This window comes from Sebastes fasciatus, chromosome 13 (assembly GCF_043250625.1).
Source record: "Sebastes fasciatus isolate fSebFas1 chromosome 13, fSebFas1.pri, whole genome shotgun sequence".
NCBI classification, from domain to species: Eukaryota; Metazoa; Chordata; class Actinopteri; order Perciformes; family Sebastidae; genus Sebastes; species Sebastes fasciatus.
Window position 1 is genome coordinate 32,422,232 of NC_133807.1, and position 13,962 is coordinate 32,436,193.

Here is a 13,962-nt window from a genome sequence, read left to right on the forward strand (position 1 = left end):
CACACACACACACACACATTTCCACTTCAAACATTCCTTTCCGTTTCCAACTCAGTCCTGATGCACTTGCTTGCACGACACATATGAAGACGCGAATGGCACTTAACACGTCTGAATAGATGAGCTATTCACTCCGCTGACACCTTGTTGGATGTCAGCGGATTTGTGTGCACCCTTGTTTCTGTGCCCGTGTGTGTGTGTGTGTGTGTGTGTGTGTGTGTTGACCTATCTCTTGTAGTAAATTGCCTGAGTGATTTGGCTCTGGGAATAAGCTGGTTGTTTTTTATGCCCACTATTGATTATTAGTCCAATTACCCGTAGTTTACAGCCAGTCTCGCCTTGCATCCTCCCGCCCGTTCCTTCTTCTTGTTCCCTCGTTCAGGTTCTTCTGATTAGATACGACTGGTGCGGGGAAGCGAGGGAAGGAAAGTCCTTTCAGTGACCTTGTAATCAACTGAAATGTTGCTTAATCTACTGTAGGGGTGTAAGAAAACACCGATACACATGAGTATAGCGATATTATGTTGTGCGATACTGTATCTATTCTCTAAACAATTTTGAATTAACCTCTTAGAAACCGACGGCCCGCTATTGAGCCCGGCCGCTATTGGATCTTTCGGAGGTTGTAGAGGTCTCGGTTTAACCTAAAGAATCCATTGGTACCAACCATGCCATGTGGCTGACGTGGCGGCTGCGTCGCGTGGCATGATTGAAATTGTAAATAATAGTAATAATCCACAATTAAGACCCTGTACTTTATTCATTCATGGAGCCCTGCAAGTCACTGAATGTTCTACGACACTGTCCGTCACATATTTCAGAATAAAAGCCTTATGTTAATGCCTAACGTTAAATGAAGGAATTCTTTGCGGTAAAAATAGGCGAGACCTCGAATCTCTAGAAGAGACGTGGGCAGTGTGGCTGCTCTAACCTGTTAACATGGACGCCGAAATAAAAAACAACAGATAACGCAGCCGCCACGTGCTGCTGACGTTCCCCGTGTGGATGAGGCTTTAAATCGTGTATTTCTGGTGTGTTCTTTATACTCACAATATCACCTTGCTTACAGTATTGAATCGTCACCCCTGTATCATGATACATATCGTATGGTCAGATTCTTGCCAATACACAGCCCTAATCAACTGTATGTTAATAATGAAAGAAGCTCAGTTAGAATAGTGTCTGATCTTCACCTAAAAAATTATCTTTGTCATTTTAGAAGGATTGTGAAACCTTGCTCTCTTCAAAGTTTAAAATGTGTTTTGAGGATATTGTGGAGAACAGTTCAGATAATTAAATACTGTATAGGACCGTCTAGAGGCGCCTCTACCTTCAGTTCTGTCATCGTCTACATTTGTCTGATGTGAAGCTGTGTGACATTGTATTCACCTTTCATTTCTCTCTGCTGTTACGTGATGTTAAATGGAAAGTCATTAGAAGGAATAAGAGCATGTTGGTAATCTTAGTGAGTGAGAAATAGTTGAATCGTGGTAATGTAGAGACAAGGAGAGTTTGGAGGAGAGATTTGGTCAGTGATGTGTACGGAGAGATAATTAAGCACTTTTTGCTGAAGTCAGCAGGAAAGCAGAAAAAAGATCCTATTTTGTATAATGTGTTGGTGTCGCATGAGAACGGCTCGGCGGGGGAGGTTGTGTAATATCGCTTAATGTGATTCTCCTGAATCATTTCTGTTCCTCTACACACAGTGCAGGTGTGTGTTACCTGTGTGTGTGTGTGTGTGTGTGTTTAGTCCAAGTGTAGAAGATGTACCGTCTCCGTCCCCGACGAGGAAGGAACTTTTTCTCCATTGGTTATTCCAAATGACCTACTTTCTAGTGTGCATATGTGAATAATATTATTCTCTCTCAATATGTTTGATCTCCAACCAGCGCCTGTTTGTTGTGCAGATGTGTGTGTCTATTTCTGTGTGTGTTTGTAGATGTGTGTTTGTCTGATGCATTTACATTATAGAGAGAAGAGAGGAGAAAAAAAAAACAATCAATCAGACTCCTCCCTTGGCCCTGTTACCAAGGTGATACAGAGATTCTATCAATGAGCCAAGGTCCCTGTTGCCATGGAAACACTTATGAATGAGAAAAGGGGCCCAGTAACCGTGGAGACGGTGTGAATGAGGAACTACTGCCTCATCGGCTTGACACCGTTTGTGACGGCAAACGCTGTTGAGAAACTGAATTCTTTATTACTATTACCATCATCGTCAATGTTATCATCATCCTCATCCTCATCATCATCCTCATCCTCATCCTCATCCTCATCCTCATCCTCATCCTCATCCTCATCCTCATCCTCATCCTCATCATCCTCATCATCATCCTCATCCTCATCCTCATCCTCATCATCATCCTCCTCATCATCATCATCATCATCCTCATCCTCATCCTCATCCTCATCCTCATCATCATCCTCATCCTCATTATTATTAGTGTTTTTATTCTAATCATAGTCACAGAAATAGATTACTTAAGATAATATGTGATTGCAGGGAAATGATCTACTATACTAGTAGTACTACATCATACTATACTAGTAGTACAACCTCATACTATACTAGTAGTACATACTGATTTGGCCAACATGTAGTATGAGAACAAAAGCTAAATCTCCAGTTTGCCAAAAATACCCGGATGTCGTACTGATTCGGAAAAAAATCTCCAGTATGCATCGGACTAGTCTACCTCGCCTACTGTATCCCACAATGCAAAGTGCTGGACCGCTACAGGCTACGGTTACAACAACAACAACAACAACAACAACAGCAGCCAAAAACAGCTCTCTTTTTTTACATGTTTCGTAGCTATTTTATCACAAAATTTACGTCTGAACATTTTAGGGGCAAGATTATATTCATATTTTACGATATTAGATGTTGAATTGAACATTTACTCCGACGTTTTCAGAGTTTAGAAGCTCCACAAACTGCCGTGACGGCTAGTTATAGCACCTCTCCAGCCGGCCGGTCACGCTCACAGACCGCTATGAGCTGGAGCTCTCTAGAGACCCGTCTGTAGACGAGGGGCTTTTATTTCCTTTTTGACGGATAGTTTTGTTTAAATATCACAACACAAATGTTCCATTATAAATGAACAGGAACCTGTTTATCTGACTTTTTGGAGTTGAAAAGCTCCACAATGCCAGCGGGCGTAGCTCACTCGCCAGCCGGCCGGTGACGCTCTCAGAGCGGCTACAGAGCAGCAGAGTGGCGAGGGAAGAGGGAAGAGGAGAGTGAAAGAGCAGCCTCTGACGGGGCAGAGAGATACCTGCTGAGACAACATGAGCCTTTTTAACATGACTCTAATATCTGGAGGAGATCAGTCCACTGTTTAGTTGCTGGAACTGAAAGTTTGAGTAAATGTTGTCGAGTCATGTTTTATATTTACCGTCTCCCGTCTTATTTGGCGATGAGCTGTTGGATTGGATAGTTTAAGAGGTGGTGGTATTTCTTTGCACATGTCAGAAGGTTGAGTTGCTAAAGGGCACATCTGCCTTAATGTTTTAGCTCCACACTCAGCTGAAGTACAGTGTGACCGAACCAGGAACCTCTCAGTTACAAGTCGGCCTCTGATGAGGCATTTGATATCACACAATGTCATTACAAGGACCCCAGCCTCCACTAGTGATGAAGCATACACCACTGGGTGGAGGTGTGGGGGTTGCTTCCTGGTAATTCAATACAGCATTCACCCATAGATCCTGGGTCGGTGTTGCTTTTCCCCTTCTTGCCAATGTTATAGGTTTCCTAGCAAAGCAAGGCTGACTTCAAACCTGTGATTAAGGCTCTGCTGTGTCACTGGGCCTCTTTGTGGAACAGAGGAAAGTGGAAATGTGTCAGAGAGAGAGAGAGAGAGAGAGAGAGAGAGAAGGAGGATGATTCACAGTGTGCGTCAGACGAGGGAACTGACTGGAAGTCTGGCGGCACGAGGGAACATCTTAACCATCTGAAGTACACACACACACACACACACACACACACACACACACACACACACACACACACATATGATGTTTACAAGTCTGTATTCAGATAATGAGTGGTGACACAGGTGCTGTAACACACACCTCCAACACGTTTACTCTGCAGTCTGCCGACGGCTCCGAGAGAAGAAACGTACCGTGAATAAAAATAGGTTGAAATCAGCAAGTCAGCAACTCTGATTTTCACCATCTGCCAGCGCTCTCTCTCTCTCTCTCTCTCTCTCTCTCTCTCTCTCTCTCTCTCTCTCTCTCTCTCTCTCTCTCTCTCTCTTCGCTCTGTCTCTCCATGCTTCTCTCTTCTACCCTCCTTCTTTGTCCTCCCATCTTCCCTCTCCTCTCCATCACTCCATCTCTGCTTTTTCATTTTATTGTCCCTCTGTCATCCCGTCACAAACCACTGTCCCTCCAGCTATGGCTGGGTGGTACACCGGTTACATCTCCACCGGTGTCACGTTCGGCCACGACATGGATTTTGCAATACCGTCATTACCGTGATAAACACGTTTAACTACGTCACACCCACACATGATGTTTGTGGTTACGTAGAGGCTACTGCCGTTACGTTTCGATGTGTAACTTTCTACTTTTCATTTCTGCGTCCATGCTATCAGGTTAGAGCCGCCACACAGACCGGGTGTGTGTTTGTGCTACGTTAGCATCTGTAGCTCTGCTGGTAGCTTCGTGCTCCTCGTAGTCACACTCACATACGGTCAGTCAGTGCAGTGAAACTTCAGTGAGTTCCCGACAGACCGTGTGTGTGTGTGTGGCGTTCCTCCGCTCAAGCGAGCTGAAAGACCGGAGTCAACTTTGGCTCGTACTGTCTTAAGGTGGAACAGATTTTCCCCTTAAGGTGACGAGTTTTTAATACATTTTTAACCGTTTTAATTGCGTTGCTAGGCAACAGTTTGGGTCCATGTTCACTTCCTGTCAGCTGATGTTATTCACATACACTGCAACAGGAAATAAACTGGGACACATTTAGAATGTTTACGTTTAAAACTGTGTAACGGTCTAAATATTGTATATTTGTGACATCACAAAAACGGCTTGTTTCAAACGAACAATTTCTGAATACGTGCTGTGTGTGTTTCTCCGTATATTGAGCGTTTTGATAGTTAAACAGTATTTATAAAGCACTTAAACCTGCTTTATAATGTTAAAAAAAAACTGAAAATCTCACTTTTTACAATATGGGCCCTTTAAGATATGTCCCCTTACATTGTTAATAGATAGAAAAGAGGTATCCCTTTTAATACCGTCACCACAGAAACCAAAAGAAATACCGTGATATAGATTTTTGGTCATATATCGCACACCCCTTCAGCTCATCCCCTTCTCGTCCTGATACACTTCTCTGTCCTCCTTCACTCGTCTCTATTGATTGATTGCTCTATTGATCAGCTCAGCTCTTACTGGATTTACATACAGCGCTCACCCAGTTGCTGCGTTTAAAGTGTGTGTGGCTGATTGACAGTGACGAGGCTCGACTCGCTTAAATATTGATTGCCTTTGCTTCACTTTCGTTTCATTTGTCTCTGTCCCCTCCAGGATTCTGTCCACTGTGGGTTCAGATTTCGACTTGCGGACCCTGAGGGCTGTGCGAGTACTGAGGCCCCTCAAACTGGTGTCCGGTATTCCCAGTAAGTCAAAACTCTTCATTTTTACAGTTTTTCTCAGCTTCTTTGTTGTTCCTCAGTTGAGAAAAATGACATTTCTTTAGGTGCAGACCAGTTTCAGATATTAATAGAGGATCAGAATAGCACGGAGAAACATTTTGTGTCGAGGTTTTTTTATGCAGCTTCGGTGTTGTTCTGCATAATGCACCCAAAGTGTTCCAACAAAAGTGGTTCTTCTGTGCACTCTGTGCTCCTTCTTTTTTTTAAATGTTATAGCGGCGGTGGTGTTCCAGCACCACTGCAGTGTTATTAATAGCGTGGTGGACTCCACTACAGGGCTGAACAGGCAAACCAGAGGCTTACTCATCATAAAAGTCATAAGCTTCCTGCGAAAACCAAATTAGAGTTCCTTTCCAATATGTGATGTATACATTTGATCGGTCTCCACAAAACAACCGCATGAAATGAAACTTCAAAATGTTGCCCCTTGAGACCTTTTGTTTGTTAGAAAGCATATAGAAACACCTTCTGTAGCAGAGACTGACTATATAGTGTTCAATCCCTCCATCACAGACCAAAGCGTGTACCAGGTAACAGGCTGCCTCCTCCAGCAGAGCGCTGCAGGAATCATGTTAGATCTGTGAAACTGAGTTTCTCCACAAAGAATCACACAAAAGCACCACTTTAAATCCGGTGTTCACCAGAGATGTGCTCAGAAGTTTCTTGGAAATAAGTCATTCAGCATAAAAAATGACTAATCGACTAAATAAATCTTAGTCGACTAATTGAAGAGGATGGCAGCCAGCCATAATAAGGGATAACGTACAGCGGTCGGGGTTTCTTTCACAACAATAACCAACTTCCATGCTGTGTTACATTCCTGTTAATGAACAAATTGGGGCTGCATGATGTTGGAAAAAACTGACATGCAATATATCTTTGCTATATATATTGCAACATGAAAAAATACAGGAATATTCACCTTACCCCCTTTTGTTAACTACATTTTAAAGTTAAATGCTTCAATCTGGGGCACTTTGAGAGCAAAAATTAGCAACATTAAGATATTACATTACATTAATTAGATATAAAAATGTATGCTCTTTATTTAATCATAAACGCATTGGTTGTATAGATAATATCTACACCCAAAAGTGAAGCTCGATCGCCGGCTGGTGGCTGTTAGTTTAGGAAGCGCTTGATTTGATATGCAGCAGAGATTTCTATGAGCAGAACACACATTTTAAACGTCAGTATCGCAGGCGATCATGTTCATGTAATTGTGGGAAGCTAAAATCGTGATCGTGATTAATATTCGATTAATTGTGCAGCCCTAGTTAAAATAGATTAAGAGAGAGAGCAGGGATGACGTATTTTTGTAGGCCATCCAGGAAGTTAGCATCGCCCTCATTGCAGAAAATAAGCTCTGTGGCAAACAAACATTTCTGATACTTACACGTTTCGTTCAACAAGATAATCTCCACAAATGAACACCACTTTTATGATTTTTGAAGCATAAATGCAATCGCCAGAAATAAAAAGCTAACGTTAGCCTAATGGTTTGTATGACACAACAAGGGATCCGCCGATCTGACTTTTTCAGTCCCGATACCGATAACGATACCTGTGTTTTGGGTATCGGCCGATACCGAGTGTTTACCAATACCAATACGATACTAGTGTTTAACTAATAAGCTGTATGCCTCACTGTGTGGAAGTCATTCAAACGTATTGACTTCCAGACGAGGGAACAGGAAGTGTTAAAATGCTAACTCATTCCTGCAGCAAAGTAAGAAGGTGATATTTTCATAAACCGATGTTCTTATTGTATCTATGGTTATCTTTATGGCGACACTTACATTAAACAGGACCAGCTGGTAGCGGAGCACATGAAGAAATAAATCATTTGAGGGAACAGGTTGCACCCTTTTTGATTCTAATTGTTGAAAACGCATCAACATTCAAATTGATGCTGGATAATAATGATTGCTGAATTCCTAATACTGTATACTCCGTGTCCTGCAGGCCTACAGGTAGTCCTCAAATCCATCATGAAGGCCATGATCCCTCTGCTGCAGATAGGCTTGCTTCTTTTCTTCGCCATCCTTATGTTCGCCATTATCGGCCTAGAGTTCTACATGGGCAAGTTCCATACGACCTGCTTCGACAATCACACGGGTAAGAAGGGGACCGGGTGTGCGCCGATAGTGCTACTAGGGTTCATTTTGCTAAATGTGAAGAAGCTGTTCCGGTTGACGTACACTTTAAAACAGTCTGTGCTTAAAATTAAAAATGCAATTTAGTTCAAGAGAATAACGTCTTTGGCGTTAAATTGTTTGTTGTACTTCAATTCTGTGTTTATGTGACGGGGAAAGGCACTTTCCACAAGTCTTAATTCACCGCTAATATCTGCATAATGAGTTGAGATTATGAAAATAACATCCATCTACAAAGAATGAAAAATGTGTTGGTCTGTTGAGCATTTCTGCTTTATTATAATTCAAGCTTATTTTGCTGTGTCATGATGACTATTTTATGTCAAAAGTGCCTTTTGTTTTGTAACACCTCCCCCCGACTTTGATCCACGTTACAGGTGAGATCCGAGAAGAGTTTCCGTGTGGGACGGAGCTTCCGTCACGGCTGTGTCCTGAGGGCACCATGTGCAGACAGTACTGGCTGGGACCAAACTACGGCATCACCCAGTTCGACAACATACTGTTTGCTATCCTCACCGTCTTCCAGTGTATCACCATGGAGGGCTGGACTGAACTGCTCTACTATGTATGTACAGCTGAACACATTTACACACTCCGTGACCAGCTTGTTATCCTCTTCAGCCTGCACGGGAGAATGTGTAGAAAGCTCTGCGTGGAGTAAAGCAGGATTGACAGGAAGCAGTTACTGTTGAAGGGACTACCAGTCAGTCAGTCAGTTTGAGAGGTGCAGGTCTCTGTGCCAGTAGGTTTAGATGAGAAAAGAGAGGATCATTCAAGCAAAACCCATCAGTCCTCGTCATGGATGAGCTGCACCAGCAGACAAACACCTTAGCCAATTAATTAGATTGAGAGTGGAAATGATACAGTATCAGTTTGTTCACCAGGCAGACCGTTATTGTTGTGTTTGGTGGGCATTTTGTGCAGATAAAACAAATATTAAACATCTAGTCAGTGCTTGAAATGGAAAAAAAAAAGTTCCCTCTTGTTCACATGTATCTGCCGGTGCCCAAGAAAAAGTCACGGTACGCTAAAGAGTAAAATGTAGAAGTGGTACGGCCCACTTGGAGCACTGCATCTAGCTCAGGGGTCAGCAACCTTTACTATCTGAAGAGACATTTTAGGCAAAAAAAACACAACATTTGATCATTGTGATGAAGGTAACACAGTTTATAGTCTAAGTATATAGTATATCAGTCTAATGCAGTGAGGGCCAAAGAGACAATGTACTACGGAGTATTAGGGCCACATTGAGGGAAACAACATCTGAGATTTACACAATAAAGTCGTAATATTACGAGAATAAAGTCATAACTTTACGAGAATAAAGTCGTAATATTACGAGAATAAAGTCATAACTTAACGAGAAAAAAAGAAAGTAACACGTAAAATTACTACTTTATAATGTTATGACTTTATTCTCGTAATATTATGACTCTATTCCTGATATCTCAGATTTATTATTTTTCCTCGATATGGCCCTAATACTCCGTCGTACCGTCGTACCATAGACCTACAACAATGATAAATAAAAATGAAAATGTAAACAAAAAAACAATTATTCATTTCCATTATTAAAAATCCACAGGGAGCCACTGGAGAGGAGCTGAAGAGATGCAGGTTGCAGACCCCTGGACTAGTCAAATACAGATGAATTTAGTTTTATATTTGTCAAACATGTGTGGCAATAATCTCAATAGTATTACTAAACCATCCAAGATTATTTTCTCTCATGAAATACTAAAATGATTTTCACCTGTGCACGCTGTGAGTCTGCTCATAAAATAGGTAGCAGGTCTTTAACAGTGTCATCGCTCATGCCCAAGACCGAATAGTTCCCTGCTGTCAGTGGCAATGGTTGCTAGGAGACCGGAGGTAGAGATGAGGGTCTTTGAGTGCTACTGTAGTCGTCTCTTTCCCCATCTCCTCTCCTCTCGCTCCCCGTCCGTCCTTCCCACTGCTCTTATTCTATCTTTATTCCTTCTTTCTCTCTCCTCTCTTTATGCCCTTCCTTCCTTCCTCCCTTTCCCTCTCTCTCTCTCTCTCTCTCTCTCTCTCTCTCTCTCTCTCTCTCTCTCTCTCTCTCTCTCTCTCTCTCTCTCTCTCTCTCTCTCTCTTTCCTCCCTGTGTCCCTCCTTCCCGGTGCTGCTCTATATTTAAAAAGGGCCTGTTCAGCCCAAGTTATTCTTGCAGCTGCCGGGGAGGGGAGCGATAAAAGTTTAATGGTAGAAAAAAAACGGGTCTGCGGTTCAGTGGGTACACAGCAGCAGCAATACCAGCTTCTACACGCAGGAAGATGGGAAGATGGGGGGAAGGAGGAGGAGACATGGGGACGTTAGACAGGGAGGCAGTGAGGAAGAGGGAAAGAGAAGAGAGATGGGAAAGGGTAAAATGAAGAATAATGTAAAGTGAAGAGGAATGGAAAAATGAAGGTAGGGAGGGAGGAATGAAGGGACTGAAGTAAGGAGGGGAAGAACAGGAGAAATGAGTATGCAAAAGGGAGAGAACAATAAGGAGTGAATGAAGGAAATGGAGGGAGAGTCTGGACAGTAGGATGGAGGAGGCAGAGCAGGAGAGAGAGACCAAAGCATTTGTTATACATTATTTACTCTGCACTGAGCAGCTAAATAGAGTGGCAGATATGCATTTACTTATTGAGATGACTTAAAGCAAAATCATGTCAGCCCTGCTGTTGTTTATATTTCCAACAGCGGCGGCGGCGGACGCCACTTTTCAGTGCACTAACCTCCACATTGTCTGGACATATGTGTGCAGTACCCGGATGCTAATAAATGCACCTTCATTTGACTTAATAAATTATATTTTCTTTAGTGCACGGGTGCAGAGACAAACTTTAAAAGGTAGCTTTGGTATTTTCAAACCTTTCCTATGTTTTGGTATCAAAGTGATTAATGAGGGACGAGGCTGTAACCGGCAGCTGCTCAATGAGCTGCGAGGACAAGTGAGCAGCGTTAATGTAACGTTATGTCCACTAAAAGTGTTTGTTTTTGCCACTGACAGACTCAGATTGTTGTTTTAAGTGTCTGACAACATTATGGAAAGGACCCGACAGAGAAATAAAAGTTTTTTTTACCTTTTGCTTGATCCGGTCTGTTTGGTATTGTGTCCAAGTCCCGCTCAAGGAGAAGTCTCGTTGTGAAATCTGAATATCCGTATACTGGAATTCATGTAAATATTCAGCCATGACATTGTAAATCTTTTAGATAACACTAAGTTACGCTTTCTGTACTCAAACACAACTAACTCTCGTGTTTCCACCATGGATGTATTCCACTATTCCACCGTTGTCTTCCGGCAACATGTCACCTCGCCAGATTTCAGAACGAGACTTCTCCTTGAGCGAAACTCTTTCCATAATGTTGTCAGACACTTACAGTACCAATCAGAGCCTGTCAAGGCAAAAAATAAGCACTAAAGCCGGGCATTCACTGTACCATTTCAGCCCCAATTTTGAGCCGCACGACTCATTTTAGAGTCGGACTGAATTTCAGCTTCGTCGGACGTTGTTTACCGTTGACTCCACAGGCTCTCACACAAGCAGCCGATTCCCCAACGTCAGCACCTTCTTTTCTCCTCTTTTTACAGTAATCAGAGCGAAGCTGTCAAGATATCAATGTAGGCTACAATAGATATAGCTAGTAAAACGTAACTCGCTTACCTCCAATTCTCTCTGCTAAATGGACAAGACATACTGTCCACATGTGAGCCCATATAACGTTACACCGCTGCCTCTTTTTTTAGACGTTTCAGCAGACAGGATGGCTCAGATGATGAAGGCAGCACGTTTCTGCCTTGTTAGCATCGGGACCCGTACAAACCTCTGCTAGCAAACCAGCTTTACCTGCCTCGGAGCTTTCAAACCAAACTTTAGAGACAACTGTCAACGATCAGTACGACCCTCATCCGTACGACCCTCATCCGTACGACCCTCAGGAGCTGACCCGTCGTGTTTTTTTTCTATTTTACACGTACAGTGTGCTATGAGCTACGACAAGCTAGAGTCATGAAATTTGGTACCACAAATGGCCATGATGTCGTAATGCTTCACATCAAATATTATCTCAATTGGCCACATGGTGGCGCTATCACTGACAGCGCTGACGATCGGACAGCGTACAGTGTGAGCACAGAAATCGTGAGCTTTAGCTCTACACCGCAAATGATCTACTCGTTAGGATTGAGTCATGATTTTAGATTTTTCAAATAGTCGTTAAGTTAAAAAAAAATCTAATAGTTTATGCGAGTATTCGTCCCGTCTTAAAACATATATATTTCCCTTATATTAACTGTCGCAGGCTCTGCGTGGTAGTAACGTTACTACCGGTAAAACATCAAGGCCTACAATATGGAAGGAGTCTGAGACACACCCTACTGCACATCCCTACTACTCGTACAGTAGGAGTAGGAAGTCACACTAACATCACACAGCTTTAGTGGATGTAAATGACGTGTCAGCTTGCCCCGATAGCACCATATCGCAGCCTGTGAGCGGCTGCTGCCTACAGCGCTCTCCCTCAATGCTGGACCAGTTTCAGCTATTGTTGTCGCTCTCAGTCAGTCAGACACATAAACATGAGAAAATAGGATCCAGGTTGAAAAAGTTCCCCTTTAAAGAAACCCTTAACTTTCAGCGCTGACAGACGGAAACGTATGCCTCTGCAGGTGATTGATGCAGCTGTACCCGTTCTACCTGTGTGCCTGTGCTTCACGGATTTATTCTACGAGTTCTGGAGTCGTCTAATGTCTCAGTCGATCAATTGGTCATTATGACTTGTGACAGATTTCCCAGAGCAAAACATTGATTACTCTGTCTGATGTCTGTGCGTGTGTGTGTGTGTGTGTGTGTGTGTGTGTGTGTGTGTGTGTGTTTCCAGAGCAACGATGCCTCAGGGAGTGCATGGAACTGGATGTACTTCATCCCCCTCATCATCATCGGCTCCTTCTTCATGCTCAACCTGGTGCTGGGTGTGTTATCCGGGTAAGTGTGTGTGTGACACAGTGTAAAGGTTGTTTATACATCATTTTTCATCCCATGTGCAGAAGGGTGGGACGATACACCCATCTCCTCGATACTATCATGATACTTGGGTGCCGATTCGACATGTATTGAGATTTTTAAGTATTGCAATTCTACAAGTTTATTAACTAAGTTGAATCAGACACTTCTAGGGACTTTTACTTTGGAAAATCTCTAAATGAATCCAGTAAAAACGTTTGATTTTCAGCATCCGAGATGTTCTGAAGTCAAATATATCAGGATCATCGTCAGGAATTATTTATTACATTTATTATCCAGCAACCCAAAAATCAAAGAATAAAGACATTTCCCTCACAGATTAGTGGTGTTTTCTTTTTAATTTATAAGGGACATGTAATGTTTTATACTTCTGGTGAATATAATCTATCAATCTGATTTCCATAGATGTATTTTGTAGATACAGTTCCCTTTGTTAACACCTTATTTTGAAAAGCGGACGTAGTCCCACGTGTCTACTTCCTCTAACTTCTCCAAGGTGGTCTCTAGCTCTCCCGTCAGCTCCGTTCTCTTTATCCATCCATGGTCAGCTCCATCGGGGCCGTTTCAATGCAGAGAACATAAATGTCAGTATCTGGGGGCTCTACAGTCGTAGCATCGGCCCGTTTGACCACAGAGACGAGAGCGACGGCCCGCTTGGACCGCAACGTTACCGCCATACGATAAGGTTTCCTGTCCGTGACAGAGTTAGCATGCAGCTTTAGCTCTGCTCTGTCTAGCTCTGCTTTTCCTGTCAATGTGTGAAACCCAAAGTGTTTCCATCCTTTACTGGATGTGTAGTGTTTACCACGCTGGATTTAACATGTGAGGGTGCAGGTCGTATCCACGCTGACCCTCCAACGTTTCTACTTTGTGAGGTTTGTTTTGGTTGACGGATACGGAACGGATATGACGTCACGTTACTCAGACTACCACAATAAAAGCGGTAACTTCCTTCTACCTCCACATAGACTCAGATGAAGCAGATATATCGATTCTGGTGTAAAAAAATATATTTCAACATTATAAAAAACAAAATTGCGATACAAAGGTGAATCATTATTTTTTCCCAGCCCTGATATACATTAGTAGTTTAATACATTTT

At 42.7% G+C, this 13,962-nt stretch overlaps 1 protein-coding gene across 16 annotated transcripts in view; it reads left to right on the plus strand.

Moving 5' to 3' along the window:
• Positions 1-13,962, plus strand: part of cacna1aa (calcium channel, voltage-dependent, P/Q type, alpha 1A subunit, a) — a 138,121-nt gene that overhangs the window by 41,154 nt on the left and 83,005 nt on the right. For all 16 annotated transcript variants that reach the window (XR_012596825.1, XM_074657000.1, XM_074656997.1 and 13 more), the window contains exons 4-7: positions 5,542-5,633; positions 7,635-7,787; positions 8,203-8,390; positions 12,718-12,821. Coding sequence is in view for 15 of the 16 variants with exons in the window: in XM_074657000.1 (XP_074513101.1) it covers positions 5,542-5,633; positions 7,635-7,787; positions 8,203-8,390; positions 12,718-12,821 (537 nt within the window). In the remaining variant the exon portion in view is untranslated. The remainder of the gene's footprint in view (positions 1-5,541; positions 5,634-7,634; positions 7,788-8,202; positions 8,391-12,717; positions 12,822-13,962) is intronic.